At 57.0% G+C, this 16,334-nt stretch overlaps 3 protein-coding genes across 9 annotated transcripts in view; 2 read left to right on the forward strand and 1 right to left on the reverse strand.

Annotated features, from left to right (window-relative positions):
• NCOA1 (nuclear receptor coactivator 1) overlaps positions 1 to 6,592 on the forward strand; it is a 149,804-nt gene extending 143,212 nt beyond the window's left edge. For 3 of the 6 annotated variants that reach the window (XM_032185474.1, XM_032185475.1, XM_032185476.1), the window contains 7 exons: positions 325 to 642; positions 777 to 878; positions 1,788 to 2,187; positions 3,155 to 3,329; positions 4,237 to 4,420; positions 5,117 to 5,206; positions 6,357 to 6,592. In XM_032185474.1, coding sequence (XP_032041365.1) covers positions 325 to 642; positions 777 to 878; positions 1,788 to 2,187; positions 3,155 to 3,329; positions 4,237 to 4,420; positions 5,117 to 5,206; positions 6,357 to 6,545 — 1,458 coding nt within the window. In that variant the 3' untranslated portion in view covers positions 6,546 to 6,592. Of the gene's footprint in view, positions 1 to 324; positions 643 to 776; positions 879 to 1,787; positions 2,188 to 3,154; positions 3,330 to 4,236; positions 4,421 to 5,116; positions 5,207 to 6,206; positions 6,264 to 6,356 lie in introns of all 6 variants that reach the window. The other 3 variants (XM_032185479.1, XM_032185478.1, XM_032185477.1) reach the window with 3 other exon arrangements.
• Positions 6,593 to 8,442: 1,850 nt separating this feature from the next.
• PTRHD1 (peptidyl-tRNA hydrolase domain containing 1) lies at positions 8,443 to 10,542 on the reverse strand. 2 transcript variants are annotated; one of them, XR_004253147.1, is made up of 4 exons: positions 10,337 to 10,542; positions 9,267 to 9,455; positions 8,744 to 8,824; positions 8,443 to 8,655 (listed from the first exon to the last, which is right to left on the reverse strand). XR_004253147.1 is itself a non-coding variant. In XM_032185774.1 (3 exons), the coding sequence occupies exons 1-2, from the start codon at positions 10,538 to 10,540 to the stop codon at positions 9,285 to 9,287; spliced, it is 375 nt and encodes a 124-aa protein (XP_032041665.1). In that variant the 5' UTR covers positions 10,541 to 10,542; the 3' UTR covers positions 8,443 to 8,655; positions 9,267 to 9,284. The 2 variants fall into 2 exon arrangements, 1 of the variants encoding a protein (XP_032041665.1); XM_032185774.1 differs by lacking the exon at positions 8,744 to 8,824.
• A 1,274-nt stretch (positions 10,543 to 11,816) lies between these two features.
• CENPO (centromere protein O) lies at positions 11,817 to 15,764 on the forward strand. The gene is made up of 6 exons (XM_032185139.1): positions 11,817 to 11,992; positions 12,495 to 12,664; positions 13,056 to 13,167; positions 13,788 to 14,047; positions 14,583 to 14,754; positions 15,578 to 15,764. Exons 1-6 carry the CDS (start codon positions 11,920 to 11,922, stop codon positions 15,724 to 15,726), a joined length of 936 nt encoding a protein of 311 aa, XP_032041030.1. The 5' UTR covers positions 11,817 to 11,919; the 3' UTR covers positions 15,727 to 15,764.
• The last annotated feature ends 570 nt before the right edge of the window (positions 15,765 to 16,334 follow it).

Below are 16,334 nucleotides of genomic sequence, written 5' to 3' on the forward strand. Positions count from 1 at the left end.
CTAGCCCTGCAGCAGCCTGCCCGGGCAGAGCAGCATCTTTTAGGGCGCTTGGCTGGGGCCATCCCCTACTCTCAGCCGAGGGATGGGGCTGCAACGCGCAGCACCGCAGCAATTTCTTTCAAATTAAGTAATTTACAGAGAGAAAACCACGAGTGCAGAGCTTTGAGGGTCAATTTGGACAGCGTGAGGGGTTGGGTGGCACGGCGAGCACCTTTCCACCCTCTCCTCCAGCGCGCCGGGCTCGAGCTCATCCGGTCTCCACCGTACGGCTTTTATTTTATTTTATTTTATTTCATTTTCTCCTCTCTCTTTTTCCTCCCCCAGGGCGGCGGGCTGGAAGCCCTGACGGAGCGGTTCCAACCCCAGCAAGCCACCCCGCAGCTCCTGATGGAGCAGAAACCCGGCCTCTACCCCCAGCCTTACTCCTCCGCCTCGCCCACCGCCAACCTCCCCGCCGCCTTCCCCGCCATGGTCCGCCAGAAACCGTCCTTCGGCCCCATGCCCGTGCAGGTGCCCCCGCCCCGTGGGGCTTTTCCCACCACCATGGGGGCCATGCAGCCCCGGCAGACGCTCAGCCGGCCCCCCACCGCCCCCAACCAGCTGCGGCTTCAGCTGCAGCAGCGGCTGCAGGGCCAGCAGCAGGTAAAAAAATCCTCCCTCGGTGGCCAGGGAGGGGATTTAGGGAGCCTGGAGGGTGGGCGGCTCCCGACGTTGGTGTGGCATCTGTATTTTTGGCTGCTCTCCTGACTTTTCTTATTCCGTTTCTCCCCTTCCAGCTGATCCACCAGAACCGGCAGGCGATCCTCAACCAGTTTGCAGCCAGCTCGCCGGTGGGCATCAACATGCGGGCGGGCATGCAGCAGCAGATGACACCCCAGGTAAGGGGGACACGGCACAAGGACACGGTCCCCGGGAGCTCAGGGTGCCCCCATCCCCTCTCCTACGGGCAGAAAAAGCACCCAGCGTGCCAAAACCTGGCTGCCGAGGAGCTGCTGTGGTTTATTTCCCTTTATTCCATCCCCTCCACCTGGGTGAGGTATAAATACCTCGTCACCACCTAGTGCCAACGCGGTTAATTGAGAAGGGTCTCCGGGAAATAGACGGTGTCCTTTAAATACCAGCATCTCCGGTGGATCTTCGTAATGATCCTACAGATCCCCAGGCCCTAAAGTTCTCGTTTCGCTCTGAATTAAGCGGGTGAAATGCCTGGAGGGGTTGGGAAGCGTGGCTGAGTTCGGGTAACTTCACTCCACGTCTCCGAGAAGCCTCTGGATTTCCCTGGGGAATATCAGACGAGGGCACCCGGCAGTTTCCGTCGCAGCCGATGGCTTTGTCGAGCTCTCGCTGGTTGTGCTGAGGTTTTTGAGGGTGAGGGATGCGAGCACATCTGGATCAGCCCTGTGGGGAAAAAGCCCAGCACGGAGGGAAGTCTCGGGGGAGGATTTTGGGAGCAGCACACAGCTGAGAGGTGGAGGGTGGACATCCCGAGCGTGGGCACGCGAGCTGCCCTCGCTGGGAGCCCGAGAAAGAGGGTTTTAGGCACAAAAAGGGCTTTTTGCTGCATCCCTCGGATAAAAGGAACTAAATGATAGTGGGATGACTCTGCCCTGCCTCTGATCCGCACAACCCAGCGGATTTACAGCCCCCTGGGGCTGCTCCCCTCTTCTTTTCCAGCTTCCCCTCGCAAAATGAGGACGGACACCCCAAACCTAAGGGGAAGGGGAGGGCCGGAGGGTTGTTGCCAGCCATTTGGGGGCTAATTCGGGCATCTCCTTCCCCTCCTACAGCCCCCCCTCAACGCCCAGATGCTGGCCCAGCGCCAACGCGAGCTCTACAGCCAGCAGCACCGGCAGCGGCAGCTGATGCAGCAGCGAGCCCTCCTGATGAGACAGCAGAGCTTCGGCAACAACCTCCCCCCTTCGGCCGGCCTCCCGGTGCAGATGGGGGCCGCCCGGCTTCCCCAAGCCCCCCCGCAGCAGTTCCCTTATCCCCCCAACTACGGTACGAGCCCCGGGAACCCCCCCACCTCCACCAGCCCCTTCTCGCAGCTGGCGTCCAGCCCCGAGGCCGCGCTGGCGAACCGCGGCGCCATGGTCAACAGGGGGATGATGGGCGGCGTCGGCGGGCAGTTCGGCGCCGGGATGACCCCGCAGATGCAGCAGAACATCTTTCAGTATTCGGGTTCAGGTAGGTGAGGCCGGAGGGGGCCCCCCCTAAGCCCCTCTCGGTGTAGGGGAAGGGGTGGGGAGGGCACGGGGAGGCGCGGCGCGCCGGAGGTGTGCCCCTAGGGGCAGGAGGAACACGGAAATGCTCCCAGAAAAGCCAGGTTTAGCCAAATATCGCAAGGATTGGGTTCTGCGTGCGGTTGTGTCCTTGATTTTGTCTGCTCTCCTTGGAAAGTGGCGCGGGGAGAGAGGCGGAGGGCACAGCAGTGACCTCAGGGGATGCTGCGGCACCGCGGGCTCCGCTGCTGCCATCTCAGACCATGTCTCGCTGCCCTTTCTGCACACCTCTACTAAACCTTTTCTGGTTGAATCTCCAAAAAAAAACGCATCATTTGGCCAAAAAAATCAATTTTTTTTTTTGTTGTTGTTTTTACTCTTCCCACCAAACTCAAACCACAAAGCACTCCCCTGAAAAGCACCCCCCTAAACACTTAGGCTCGGGATCAGACCAAATCCTTGCCAAGACACCCTAAAGGAGCTGCAAACAGCTCCCGCATCTCTCGTGGGCACAGAGCTCTCATGAAATCCTTGAGATCGAGTAGGAGGGCACGCTAGGTTAGGTGCTTGAAGGTCTCCACGTCCTTTTTGGGGTCTCAGCAAGAAGGAAACGGCCGCCCCAGGGCGCAGCAGCCGTGCAGGACCCCCTTAGCCACAACCTTATCGCCATCCAGGCGTTCCCCATCCAGGTGTGGTACAAAATAGGGCCACCAGCCGATGGAAACCACTTGGGGAAGGGGGTTCCCCGCCCGCTCTGCCCTGAAATATTTACGTGGCAGCTGCTGGAAACGAAACCCAGAGAGCCCGGACCCGAAACTCGCAGCTGATCCTCCTGCAGCTGCACGGGGAGGAGGAGGAGGAAACGGGGGCGGGCGGGGGGCACCGCCAGCATCCCACCACCCCCCTGCCTGATGCCCTCTGTCCTTCCCCAGGCATGGGGCAGCAAAACGAGCCCGCCTTCGCCCCCTCGCTCAGCCCCAGCAGCCCCCTGATGTCGCCGCAGCTCCCCCCGTCGCAGAGCCCCATGCTGCAGCCGGCGCCGCCGACCCCGGGCTATCAGTCCCCCGACATGAAGAGCTGGCAGCAAGGAGCCATGGGCAACAGCAAGTAAGGTGGCGGGGATGGGGTGGGGAGGGATTTTTAAGGGTTTTTTTTGGTTTGTTTTTTTTTTGGTTCCTACCCCCGTGATCCAGGCTGCGCGCCCAGGCTCGGGGTGGCCAGAAGCCCGCGGAGCGAGCAGGCGTCGGGCGAGGCACGGAGCAAATTTGGGGTTTTTAATTGTGGCTTCATTACGTGCCACGAAAGCAGGGGGATTTAGGAAATGTGGCAATAAAAGGAGCTGTGTGTGGCAGTGCCACTGTGGCCCGTGCTGGTGCCTCTTAAACCAACGCATCCAGCTCTGACTTGGGGGGGTGAAATCATCACATCTGCTGCCTGGTGTTGTGTGCGAGTCAGGTTTGAGCTTCAAACCGCCAGAAACGGGAAAAAGAAACAAACCAAAAGGTGTTGCTTTGGATCTGGGCACAGCTCAGCTAACCTCTCCTGCTCAGGCAGCAGTGAGAGCTTGGGGTCAGAAGGACTTTGTAGGGCTTTGTATTTCCTCCAGGCTGCCCCTCGTGGTCCCCCCTAGCCCCCGGTGTCTCTCCTGCCCCACCAGGTCACGCTGAGCAGCCCGGTGCTGCAGCAGGAGCAGGGGGCAGATGTTTCCAGCGTGCTCCCCAACCTTCCAGGGCATCCCTTGGGTGTTTGCAGCCCCTCTAACGCCACCGTGTCGCTCCCTCCCTCCATCCCAAGGACCTGGATGGACCAAAGGATGTTTTTTTGTGCAGGGAAGAAAGCGAGGAGGCTGCAGGAGCAAAGTTTTCCCCCTCTCCCCAAATCCCACACCACCCCCAGCTTCACACACACCCAGTGCTGCCTCCGGGGCCTTCATCCCACCCCGAACAGGCAGAGAACATCCTCCCACCGCCACCACCACCACCCTACTAACCCTTTTCCCTCCTCTCCCTCCCAGCGTCTTCAGCCAAACCGGGCAGACGCAGCCGGCCCCGGCGCAGCAGGGGATGTACAACAACATGAGCATCACCGTCTCCATGGCGGGAGGGAACACCAACGTCCAGAACATCAACCCCATGGCGGGCCAGATGCAGATGAACTCGCTGCAGATGCCCGGGATGAACTCCATGTGCTCGGAGCAGGTCAGTGCCGCCTCTCCCCTGCCCCCAAACGCCTTCCCCGGGTGATTTCTTTTCCCCCAAAGCCGTGTTAGGTTCCCGTGGTTCCTGCCCCCGTGCCAAAGCCTGGCTTAAGTGCCCTAAGCCAGGGCAGAGCACCCCCAGCCTGTTTAGAGCAATTTGGGGAGGTGTTTGGGTGCTTTTTAGCAAATTTCCCAGTGTCTGCACCCAAACTTGAGAGGCTGGCGTGGAAAACCTGCTGCTTCTTGGCTGTTTAAGGCCAGGATGCTGCCGCCAGCAGCGTGGCTGTGCCCTTCCCAGCCACCCTGAGATGTCTCCGGGTGTTTTAGGTGCTGGGCTTCGTCTCGGTGCCACCGAAGCTCCTTTTTGCTGCTCTGGGTTTGGGTGGGAGTGCCGCTGCCAGGCCTTGTGGCCTCCCCGGGGGCCGAGCCCGTGGCTTTTCCCCCTCTTGTGACATTTCACGCTCCCTGGAGACGTTCCCAGAGCTGGCAGCAGCTCCAGGCAAAGGTGCAGGAGGTGGGGAGAGAGGCAAAAAGCTCCCAAACCCGCTCCGGGTGCCAGGAGGACGCCGGCACCACCCCACGCGTGGGCTCCCCCTCCCCAAATCCACCCAGGCTCGGCTCGAGAGGGTGACGAGTGGCTCAGGGGACCTCCAGGAGCCCTCGCTGAGCCTTTTTTTTTTTTTTTTGCTTCCCGCAGGTAAATGACCCGGCGCTGAGACCCGCAGGCCTTTACTGCAACCAGCTTTCCTCCACTGACCTTTTGAAAACAGAAGCAGACGGGGCGCAGGTCAGTAAGAAACTGCTAAGCACATCTCAGGTACAGAGAGAGGAGTTGGCCGTGCTCCCCAAAACTCAACCATCCCGGCCGTGCCGTGGTGCCGCGCTCGGCACCGGGCAAAATTTTGGCCGTGGCCAGCTCTGGCTCACGGGGGTGGCTCCGTCCCTGCCGCCGCTGGCGCTTGGGGACCTCAGAAATCCTGCTCTGCTCGCCAGCCTCATCAAACCCCGGCTCTCTGCGCCGCTCAGAGCGCTTTTAAAATTTTCCTGCTAGTGCAGAGGAGCAGAAACGCTGCACCCGAGCTGGGAAAACAACTGCAGGGGGCAGGAGGAGCAGGAATTCAATCCTCAGCTCCGATTTTGGGTTGGAAGGAGCCGGCCCCGCTGCCCGGCGCCGCCGCAGGGTGCCCGGGGAGGTGCCCACCGCTCTCGGCCGTCGCCGCGGTGCCGCCGGCGCTGATCTGGGGCAGAACGAGGGGATTTGGAAGGGGAAAAGGGACAGAGGGAGAGAGGGAGGCTGCGGGACGGTGTCTGTCCGTCCCTCCATCCATCCGTCCGTCCGTCCAGCGGGGAGGCCGCGAGGCGCGCCCAAAGCGAGCGCCGCCGCCGTTGCCTCGCGGGCTTTTTGCCTTTCACGCCGGGACCAGCCGATTCAGCGCCTTCTTCCCCAAAACTTCCCCCCTCCTCGCTCTCCCCCCTCCCCGTCCGCGCGGCGTTGGTTTGCAGAGCCCCCAGGGACCCACGCCACCGCCGCCGCCGCCGCCGTCGCCTCTCTTAATTTCATCAAGCAGCCGCTCCGGACCACGCCGCTGCCTTCCCGCACCGCCAGCTCCCCGGTGCCCAGGGGATGCCAGCCTGGCTTTTTTTTTTTTATTACTATTATTTTTAAAAAAAAAAACATTTTTTGGTTATTTTTATCCCTTTTTTTTTTTAAAAAAAAAAATAAACGAGCGCCGTGAACCTCGCCAGAGCCCTTGAGCCGAATGAGTGCAGCGGTTTTCTTTTTGTAGGACAAGAAGACAGAAGAGTTCTTCTCTGTGGTGGCTCCAGACTAGAGGAAGTCTCTAGTGAGTTTCCACTTCACGTAGTACCCAGTCCGTCGCCTCCGGGCCCCTGCCCCGTCCCCGCTAAAACCCCCCCTCTTGTCTTTTGTGTCCCAGCAGGTACAGCAGGTTCAGGTGTTTGCCGACGTGCAGTGTACAGTGAATCTGGTAGGAGACCCCTACCTCAACCCGCCGGCTCCCCTGGGCGCCCCGAAAACCGCTGCTGCCGCCGCCGCCGCCGCCGCGGTGCCGCCGCCCCCGCAGGGCCAGCAGAAGAGCCTTCTTCAGCAGCTACTGACTGAATAACCCGCTTTTCGAGGAATGTGAAATCGAAAAAAAAAAAAAAAAAAAACCACAAAAACACACAAAAAAAAATAATAATTGAGACGTACAGAGAGATATAAATATATATATATTATCTATTTTTCTGAGATTTTTGATATCTCAAACCGCAGCCATTCTGCAGCTCGTAGTGTTTGGAGCCAAAAGGGGGTTTGGTTTGGTTTGTTTTTTTTTTTTTTGGGGGGGGAGGGGGGGGGTATTTTTTTTTCCCTTTTTTTTTTTTTCTCTTTCCTTTTTTTTTTAAAAAAAAAGAAAAAAAAAAAGCGTTGGATGTTGGCGAAGCGACGAGGCGGGACAGTCGGTTTCTTGAGCCAAAATTACAGATGATTCTTATTTTTGTAATCAGTTGCTGGCTTCTTAATCTGGCCGAAGGTTTCTCGGGGAGGCGGGGAGGGGAGAGGGAGAAGGCAGCTGGAGGACTGCGTCGGGAGGAGGAGGAGAAGGAGGAGGCGAAAAAGGAGAAAAAAAAAAAAAAAGGAGGAGGAAGAGGAGGAGGAGGAGGAAGAGCAAGCTCAGTTTCAGCTGGATCTGTCACTGATCACGTCTCAGCGTGGGGCACGGAAGGGGTCGACGCTGGACTTCTGCGAGAAAGGCCGTTTTTATTCATGCTTAAACAAAAAAAAAAAACCTTCTCTCCCCTCTGCCCCAGCCCGCTTGTGCGTACAATCAGCTTTTTCTAGCAATCGTGAGTTTGTCGGTTTTAAAGGAAAAAAAAAAAAAAAAAAACAGAGTATTTTGACCCACCATTTTTTCCATGTTTTATGCCGGTTTAAAGGCCTCCTAGCGAACAGAGGCCAGGACGTGTATATTACAACAGGAAAAAGTAAAAAAAAAAAAAAAAAGACAAAAAAAAAGACAAAAAAAGAACAGTTTGGGGAAAAAACTGCAATAATTTTTAGGGGGAAGGACTTGGGGGGGGGGGGAGGGGTCTGTCAATTATTGTAGATAAAATTTTCTGATTAAATATTAAATAAAATTAAGCAGTCGGTTCTTTCTGCTTTGATTGTGTTTAACAGCTGAGGTAGCTTAAACTATTTAAAATAATAATAATAAAATAATAATAATAATTGAAGTCTCTGTTGGGAGATACAGCTTATTTTTATTTTTATTTTTTTTTTCCCCTCCTCAAGCCTGTCACTGTAAATAGCTCTGAGCTCTGTATAAATTTGTTTCCTTCTCTTTTAGCCGGGGGTCGCTTTTAATATTCACTGCTGACTTTTACGGGAGCGGGGAGGGCCGTGGGTTTTTTTTTGTTTTGTTTTGTTTTGTTTTTTCCCTCTCTCTCTCTAAAATCGCGCTGGTGTGTGGAAAACAAACAAACAAACAAATGTGTAGCTTTGTTGATTGACATTTGCAAGAGTTAAAAGATGACAAATAATGAAAAAAAAAAAAAAAAAAGAAAAAGAACCCGAGTTGCCAGCTTAACGTTTCGTTGTGTCTGTGTGGAGGGGCGACCCGGAGCGGTGCCGCAGCCCCAGTGGCTTGGGGAGGATGGGGAATTTTGGGGTTTTGGGGTGCCTGAGTGTTTTGGGGTGCTCAGCTGGGGCTGGTGGGTGGCTGCCGTGCTCCTGCTGGGGTCTGGAGGCGGTGGGTGAGGAAGAGGAAGGTGCTGGGGGTCTTCGTCCTGTGCTTTTTATGGGTTAGTGCTACTGAAGCTGGGTGGGGGGGGCGAAAACTGCTCATTTTTTTCTGAAAACCCCAAAAGAAACAGCTCGGGGCGCCCTCCTCACACCCACCAGGGGTTGGTTCCTCAGCGTTGGGCCAGCGGGGAGATTTTGGGGGCTGCGCGGGCAGGAATTGATGCGGTGCGAGCAGCGTGACCCAGCCAGGGAGCTGCGGGTCAGGGGCACTTCCAGCCGGCAGCGCTTTATTTATTTGTTGGTTTTTTATATTTTTTTAACATGAGGGGGAAATCAAACTCACAGGACGGTGAGCTGCTTTCAAAAACGGGCATAAACGAGGCAGAAATCAGCGGGCTGAGAGCTGCAGAGATCCCGGCTCGCGGGCCGATGCTGCCGTCTGCTGTTCGCACGGCTCCCAGCAGGGTTTTGTCACGGCTTCAGGAGCTCAGGCGCTGTGAAAAACCAGACAGAAATAAATTCGGGGGGCTGCACAAAGCTTAGGGCACTGTAAGGAAGGCAGAGAACCCATCACAGCCCTACCTAACGCTGCACCGGGTTAATCTGACCCTGAAGGGTGGCTGGGAGGGGGAGTTTGTGGATTTTCAGGCAGGTTTGGGTCCCCTGAGTGAGAACAGGGAGAATTACAGCAACCACAGAACTGAACAGCAGGGACAGCAGCACCGTACCTGCTGCATAAAGGGCAGAACAGGAGGGATGAGGCAAAATTCAAGCTGAAAATCAGAAAAAAAGAGTGACTAATTGTGAAAAAAGTCACTCTTAACACACACCAGAGACATTTCCAGGTGTGGCAGACACTAAAAGGTTGCCTGCGCTGGTAGAGTGAAGATCTGCAAGCACACAGACAGAGCAGACCCATATAACAGAGTCACATTCTGCACAGACAAATATTTAATCCTCTCCACTAATGAGTTTTACACTTTTTAACCGTTATCCCACAAGGCTGATGAGCGTTAGCAGCGCTCCCGAGACAGCAGCTTTCCTCTCGGAGCCTGTCGGGGGGCAAACTAAGCTCTGATTCAAGAGGAGAGCTGCTCACGGCCACCTGCAGCCGGAGCAGGGATCACTTCAGCAATTTGAACTTCTTCAGGTGCTGGTGGACTTGGTCCTTCGGGTAGGGCCTGAGCGCCAGGCAGGTGGGAACGTTCTCGGGCTGCTCAGTCCACACTTTGTGGTCGATGCTGTGCTGCTTCAGGGTCTCTGCCAGCACCGTCAGGGCGGCCTCGTCCGGAGCCTGGGGAAAAGAAAAAAATTGCAGTGACATTTGGGGTGAAAGATGCCTGTAAGAGCCACAGAGAAATATTGAATCGTTAAGGTTGGAAATCATCCAAATCACCTGGTCTAACCACCCCCTACCACCACTGTCACCACCAAACCCTGTCCCCAAGCACCACGTCCAACCTCTCCTTGAGCGCCCCCAGGGACGGGGACTCCACCACCTCCCTGGGCGACCTGTCCCAGTGCCTGACTGCTCTTTCTGAGCAGAAATGTCTCCTCATTTCCCACCTGAACCTCCCCTGGCACAACTCGAGGCCATTCCCTCTGCTCCTATCGCTATTTATCTGTGAGCAGAGGCCGACCCCAGCTCCCTGCCCCTTCCTTTCAGGTGGTTTTAGGGAGCAACGAGGCCTCCCCTCAGCCTCCTCTGCTCCAAACCAAGCACCCCCACCCCCCTCAGCCTCTCCTCACAGGATTTGTGCCCCACACCCACATTTTTTCCCTTATATTACCACAGTGACCACCACCAACAGCAAGTTTGGAACCCACACAACCACTAAACCCCCAAAACACCCCTTTTTTTTCCCCAAAAACTCCTCATCGGGCTACCACAAACCCCTCTGCCCCCCCACGCCCACCGACCCAGCACTGCTGAGGGGAGCCTGGGGGGGGACGAGGACCGAGCCTGGGGGTCGGGGGGTCCCTGGGGGTCCCCCAGGATTGAGCCTGGGGTTGGGGGGTCCCTGAGGGTCCCCGAGGACCGAGTTTTGGGGTCGGGGGGGGTCCCCAGGGAGCGGTGCCGAGGGGTGCGGGGGTCCCCCAGGCACCGCCTCAAAATGGCGGCCGCGGCTCCCCCTCAGCGCGGCGGGCGCCCCTTTCCCGGCATGCCCCGCGCACCTCCAGCACCACCGTCCTCATGGCGCCGCCCAGCTCCAGGTAGGCGCCGGTGTCCGGGTGGCTGCCGTGAGCGTGGGCGGCCGCCAGGACGGCGTGGCAGGCCTGGGCCACCACCGCGCCCAGCGGCCACGAACGGGCCAGGTCGCCCCGCAGCACCACGTACTGCACCAGCGCCGCCGCCCCCGCCGCTCCGGGCGCCGCCATGTTGTTGTACGGCAGCGCGCTGCCTCACGGAAGGAAAGGGGAGGGTGAGGGGAGCATGGCGGCGCGTGCAGGGGGTGGAGAGGAGAGGGCGCCGCCATTTTGTTGTACGGCAGAAAGAGGAAGGGGGGTGACGTAGTTCCGGCGGGGTCGGAGCGCGGAGTTTGAGCGGGGTGAGAGGGAAAGGGGGGGGGGAGGGGCGCGGGGGGGTCCCTTTAACCCCCTAAAACCCCCCAAAATCCCACTAAAATCCCCCAAAACGCCTCGAGGGGGTGTCACTGGGTTGCCCTTGACCCCTATTTCCCCATCTCTGGGGGTCCCCGGGCCACCCCGTGTCCCCCTGAGCCCCCCAAACGTCTTGGGGGCACCCCCAGGCCGCCCCCTGCCCCCCCCAAATCCCCTCAGGGGGTGGCCCCGAGTCCCCCTGCCCCCCCCAAATCCCCTCAGGGAGCTGCCCCGTGACCCCCTGCCCCCCCCAAATCCCCTCAATGGGGGTCCCTGAGCTGCCCCCCAAACCCCTAGGGCTCCCCTTTGTCCTCCTGCCCCCCCCCCAAACCCCTTAATGGGGGTCCCTGGATTGTCCCATGTCCCTCAGACCCCCCCAAAACCTTTCAGGGGGTGTCCCCTGGCCACCCTGTGTCCCCCTGACCCCCCCAAATCCCCTCAGTGGGGGTCCCTGTGCTGTTCTGTGTCCTCCTGACCACCCCCCAAATCCCTTGGGGGTGTTCCTAGGTTGCCCCTTGTCCCCCTGACCCCCACATCCCCATCAGTTAGGGTCCCCAGGCCACCCTGTGTCCCCCTGACACTCCCAAACCCCTTGATGGGGGTCCCTGGGCCACCTCGTGTCCCCCTGACCCCCCCAGCCCCCTTTTGGGGGGTGTCCCTGGGATGCCCTATATGCCCTTGACCCCCACATCCCCATCACTGGGGGTCTCCAGGCTGTCCTGCGTCCCCCTGACCCCCACATCCCCCCCATTCCCCTCCCAACCCTTGGATGCGTACCCTCCCCCCAAATTTGGTGGCCCCAAGCTGCCCAGCTCCCCCTCATCCCATTAACCCTTTAACAGGGTTCCCCAGGCACATGTGGTGCCCTGCTCTCCCTCGGTCCCCCTTCATGGGGTCCCCAAGTGTCCCCACCATCTGGGGACGACCCGAGGGGTCCCTGTCACCCCCCTGGGCTTGGGGTGTCGAATCTTGTCCCTGCCTGCACTCACAGGAGGGTTCCTTATGGGGTTGGGAAGCAGGGTGGCTTCTAACGGGCCCTTTCAGCCCCCAGGACATCCTCGTGCCCCAGTTTCGGAGCCCGACCAGCCCCAGGACTTCTCGGCAGCGTGAGGAAGAAGAGGCCCCGTGAGGAAGCCGCCTCCTGGGACAGAGGAGGGATGACGTCTGCGTTCCCACTCTTACCCAAGTCTTGGAGGGAGATGGAGAAAGGGAAATCAAACTCAGAGGACGGTGAGCTGCTGCTGCGGGGGGTAGAGTGAGTATGCTGTCCCTCGAAGTGTGCCCTCGCCCAGGAGCACACCACAAAGTGCTTGAGACGAGGACTTTATGCCCTGGCTCGCCCCACCACGCTGTGTTTCAGGGCAAATTTAGGGTACGGGGACATCAGACAAAGCCCCTCTGCTGCTCTGGGTTAGGAATAAAACGGGAGGTTGCAGATCTTTTAGGGTCAGGGCTGTTTGTTTGATCCATTTGATATTTTACTCTGCTTCTCAGGACATCAGCTAACTCATTTGGGGACCCCCTGGTGCTTGTTGCCTGCTGGCATTCAGTCTTTCTATTTAAATTCCCCAAAGCCCCTTCAGGAGATGTTTGCCTGCCCCATTCCCCTTTGAAAAGTTGCTGTGAATGATTTTTTTGAGCATCTATGTTGGAACCACTTCGGTTTGGGTAACGTTTGCAGGCAGTTGATAGCCATAGCTGGGTTTTCGAGCCTGTTATGCTCTTCTTGCAGGGGTGTTGGCTCACCTGGAGAGGCTGGAGGCGCAGGCTCGCGAGTCGGCCCTGAAGCAAGAAGAAAAGGAGCAGCAAGAGCAGAAGCTGGCTGGGCTGAAGGCCAGGGTGCAGGAGCTGAGAGCCCGGAGGGACGAGCTGCGGGCGAAACTGGAGCTGCAGCAAAAGGGGGTGAGAAAGGGCTTGCTGCAGAGACCTGGCAGAGGGCTCCGTCCTGCTCCTGTAGCATGGATTTACTAAAATTATTAATTTAGAGTCAACTGCTGCTTTTTATTTTCCCTTTTTAAGCAATGATCGGTCCTGCTGCCCCTTGTTTTCAGCGCGGTGTCGTCCAGGACTGCTGGGTCTACTTGCTTGGGGGCTGTGGGGCTATTTTTGAACTCTTTTTTCCCCCTTTTCCCCTCGAAAGGCTGCCTTGCTTTTCCCAGAACTGGGTTATTTCTCCGCAGCCTGGCTGCATTCCATGCAGGCGACAAGTTCAGTGCCGCTGCCTTCTGCCCCGTCTCATCTTCTGTGTTTTTTGTGTTTTGTTGGTTTTTTTTTTCTGTTTTTTTTTTTTCAGCTTCTGGAGAAAGAAGGTGTCGAGACGGATAAAGAGCAGCCCAGCGCTCGGGCTGTCTTGGAGTGGAAGATTCGAAGCATGAAGGACCTGCTGCAGCTCTTCTACCTCACAGGTAAGGTCTCCAGGTTTGTGTGTGTCCTGCTGGCTGTGCTTTTGGGGTGTGAGTTCAGCTTTTGGAAAGCGTGTGACCGCCTTAGTCCTAGCAAAACCTTTGGGAAGGAGGTAGTTACACAGCCAGTTGGTGCGAGGTGCTAACCCAGCACCTTATTTTCATCAGTTCCTGAACTTTTGATTAATTTTCTTGTTGTTTCCAATGCAATTTACCTTTGCTCTGTGTTCTGGTCCTTAGAGGGACGGTGTGGGGATGGTTCCTTGTTTTGTACAAGTGGGTTTAGCCCCTGAGCACTCCTGCCACTCTTTTTGGGGCAGTGAGATGCTGCTTTCCTGCCCTGGGAGCAGCCTCTTCTCCCTGGAAGCCAGGACTGTTTGGAAGTACCAGCATAACCCAGTTTTTGGGAATTTAAACTACCTTGAGCTTGAATTTATTCAACATCCTTTATAAAAAATTGCTGATTTTTACATCCCTGACCTCTTGCAAGTCCTCGGTCATCCCAGGGACCTCCCTGAGGGTACGGCCCCCTCCTGCACTCTGTGCTGCCCCCACAAAAGTTCCTCCTGGTGCCGAGTTTTGGTAGCACCGAGTTCAAATCCTCTCTCTGGACCCCCCAAAAGGGATCAGCGGGAAGCTGACCAAGCGGGGCGTGTGCTTCTGCATCAGCACTGCTTACGAGGGCACCTACCTGCACTCCTACTACCTGGACGTCCTCACCAAGCCCGAGGTGCAGATCCAACGCCACTCCGTGCCCACCTTCATCCCCCTGGAGCAGCTTGCCAGGAAGCACCTGCAGACGGACATCAGGCGCTTTCTGGCTGTCCTCTCCGACCACCTCAACGCTTACGCCGGCCGGAGGTACCAGGTGGACCAGTTGCAGGTACCGGGGGGCTGCAGCAGCGCTGCCCACTTGTCCTTTTGCCTTTTTTGTACCAAATATTACGAGTCCGTGCCCCTCTGAAGTGCTGGGGAGGATCTAGGCAGGTTTTTTTTACACACAGCGCTCACAGCTCGGGTTTTCAGAGCTTAACGAGCAGCCGTGTGGCTACAAACTGCTGCCTGCTTCGCTGGTATTCATACTTATTTATTTTTCGCAGGTATTTATATTTATTTTTTATTTATATTCGGGTCTTGTGGCTCATTTAAAATTTGCTGCCAAGCGCAAGGCGAGCTGCCTCCCCTCTCTGAGGTCCCTAAGCTCTTGGAAAAGGCCTCTGGGGAGCGTGGCTGCGAGGTGTGGATGAGCACTGTTTGTTGAAATCTTGCCCTCGTGGGGTTTTGCTGCCTTTGCAGCCACCCCGGGGCGGGCGGGCACGGCGCAGAGGGTGGGGGATCTGTGCCTGGGGAGCTCCCAGCCCTACGCCGACGGGCTCCTGTCCTAGCTCCGTGTCCAGAAGTTGTCTTTGTCCTTTCAGGAGCGTTTTTCAGACCGTTTAGAAGGGACCTTGCAGAGGAACTCCCTGTGTAACTTGCTGGTCTTCCACTACAACGTCTCAGGCCACAGCGGGAGCTTTCTGTTCAGCGCCAAGCTGCTTTACTCAGATCCCTGCTGCAGCCTCCCCACCGAAGCCATCGTTTCGTGCACGCGTAAGTGGGCCGTGCAGGGGGTCTGGGGCAGCTCTGAAATGGCTGGGGATTCCTCCTAGCTCAGTCTGGGGGACAAAAAGGAGCAAGTTTTCATTTTTCTGCACAAGGAAAGAGCTTGCTGTGGGATGGGGGAATAGGAATTCCTGATGCTGAAGAGATCCCGTCCTCTCGGTGTAATTAGAGAAATGGTTAATGGGGGTTATGTAGGTGCTGAGGCCTGCTGTTGAGTTGTTCAGCTGGGCTGTAACTGCCCCCATTGCACCCTTGGCATGGAGAGAGGCAGGAGTGAGGTTTACGACCCCTTTTAAGGTGTCAGGAGTACTGCAAAATGCTGCTTGCCCTGCCCCAGACCTGCAGTTTTCCACTCATCTGCCCCTTCTGGCTGGCTCAGCCGCAAGATGCGTGGACCAGCGTGCAGCTAGATGGAGCTCCAAGCATTGCAGCTCGATTTTAAAATCTCCTTCTGCCACCAGCCGTGGTCTGAGGCCTCCCTGTGTGAGCTGAGCCCAGCTGCAGCTGGGCTGGAGGAGGATATCAGCAGTTCCTCCTCTGCTTTGCCCACAGAAGCCGTCCCCTTACAGGTGAAGCTCTGCCCTTGCCCACAAATTTTGGTGTTTTCTGAGCTGGGAAAGCCGCAGGGTGGTTGTGGTGCTCCCGAATCCCTTGGAAATGCAGGACACGAAGGGTGAGGAAGGAGAGAGAAAGGTTACGAGAAGGAAAACCGGCACGGGAGAGTAAAAACTCCCTCGGGACAGGGGGAGAAGGAGAAACAAATGGTTCCGTGCTGGTAAATCTCTTCTCCCCACCTCCTTCTGCCCCCCAGCCAACGCTCCCGCGGAGCTGGCAGAGATGGCAGCAGCTCACTCGGAGACGTTTCGCCGCCTGGCCCTGCACAAAGCCTTCGACTCGTTCAGCAAAGCTGAAGAAACCCAGGACCAAGCACTGATAAGTCCCCCTGGCTCTCCCCAGTAGCTCTCCTCCCCTGCCGGGCGTGCTCTCAACAAGAAAACGCTTCCCACGGGCACGGCGCCGTTGCTGGGATCCCCCTGAGGAGCACTTGGCCCGCTTGGAATCGAGAGCAACGTTTCCTGGAGGCTTTTTGGGGGTCTGGTGTAGGAGATTTCACGCCAGCAGTGGCTTTGGACATTCTTTGTTCCTTCTCTTTGGGCACGGGACAGCTTTCGTGGCGTCCTGTCTGTGCGCTCCCAAGTTTGGGTCAGATCTTAAAAACTTGGTGTTCTTACAGGGGTATTTTTAAGGCTTAATAATTTCAGTGACATAGAACTTCTGTGGTATGTAAAAAATCTCTCCTTTTGATTCTTTTAGCCTCATATCATGTGGGTTGAGCAACGGGATTTTCTTCTGCCCCATTTTTGTGCCAGCCCCATGTGCGATAAGGCAGAAATAACTTTGTAATTTGTTTTTTTAATCGTTTCTGTAGCTGTTCGGGCTCTTTGCCCAAACTGAACCTGTTCAAATATCACCTCCAGTTTACGAGGGTCGTGGTTCCAGGTAGCAATTCCTGTGCACGATGGCCAGAGCTCCTCACGGGGGAAGGCTCACCAGGCTGAGGCTGCTTT

The sequence above is a fragment of the Aythya fuligula genome, chromosome 3 (genome assembly GCF_009819795.1).
Source record: "Aythya fuligula isolate bAytFul2 chromosome 3, bAytFul2.pri, whole genome shotgun sequence".
Taxonomy (NCBI): Eukaryota; Metazoa; Chordata; class Aves; order Anseriformes; family Anatidae; genus Aythya; species Aythya fuligula.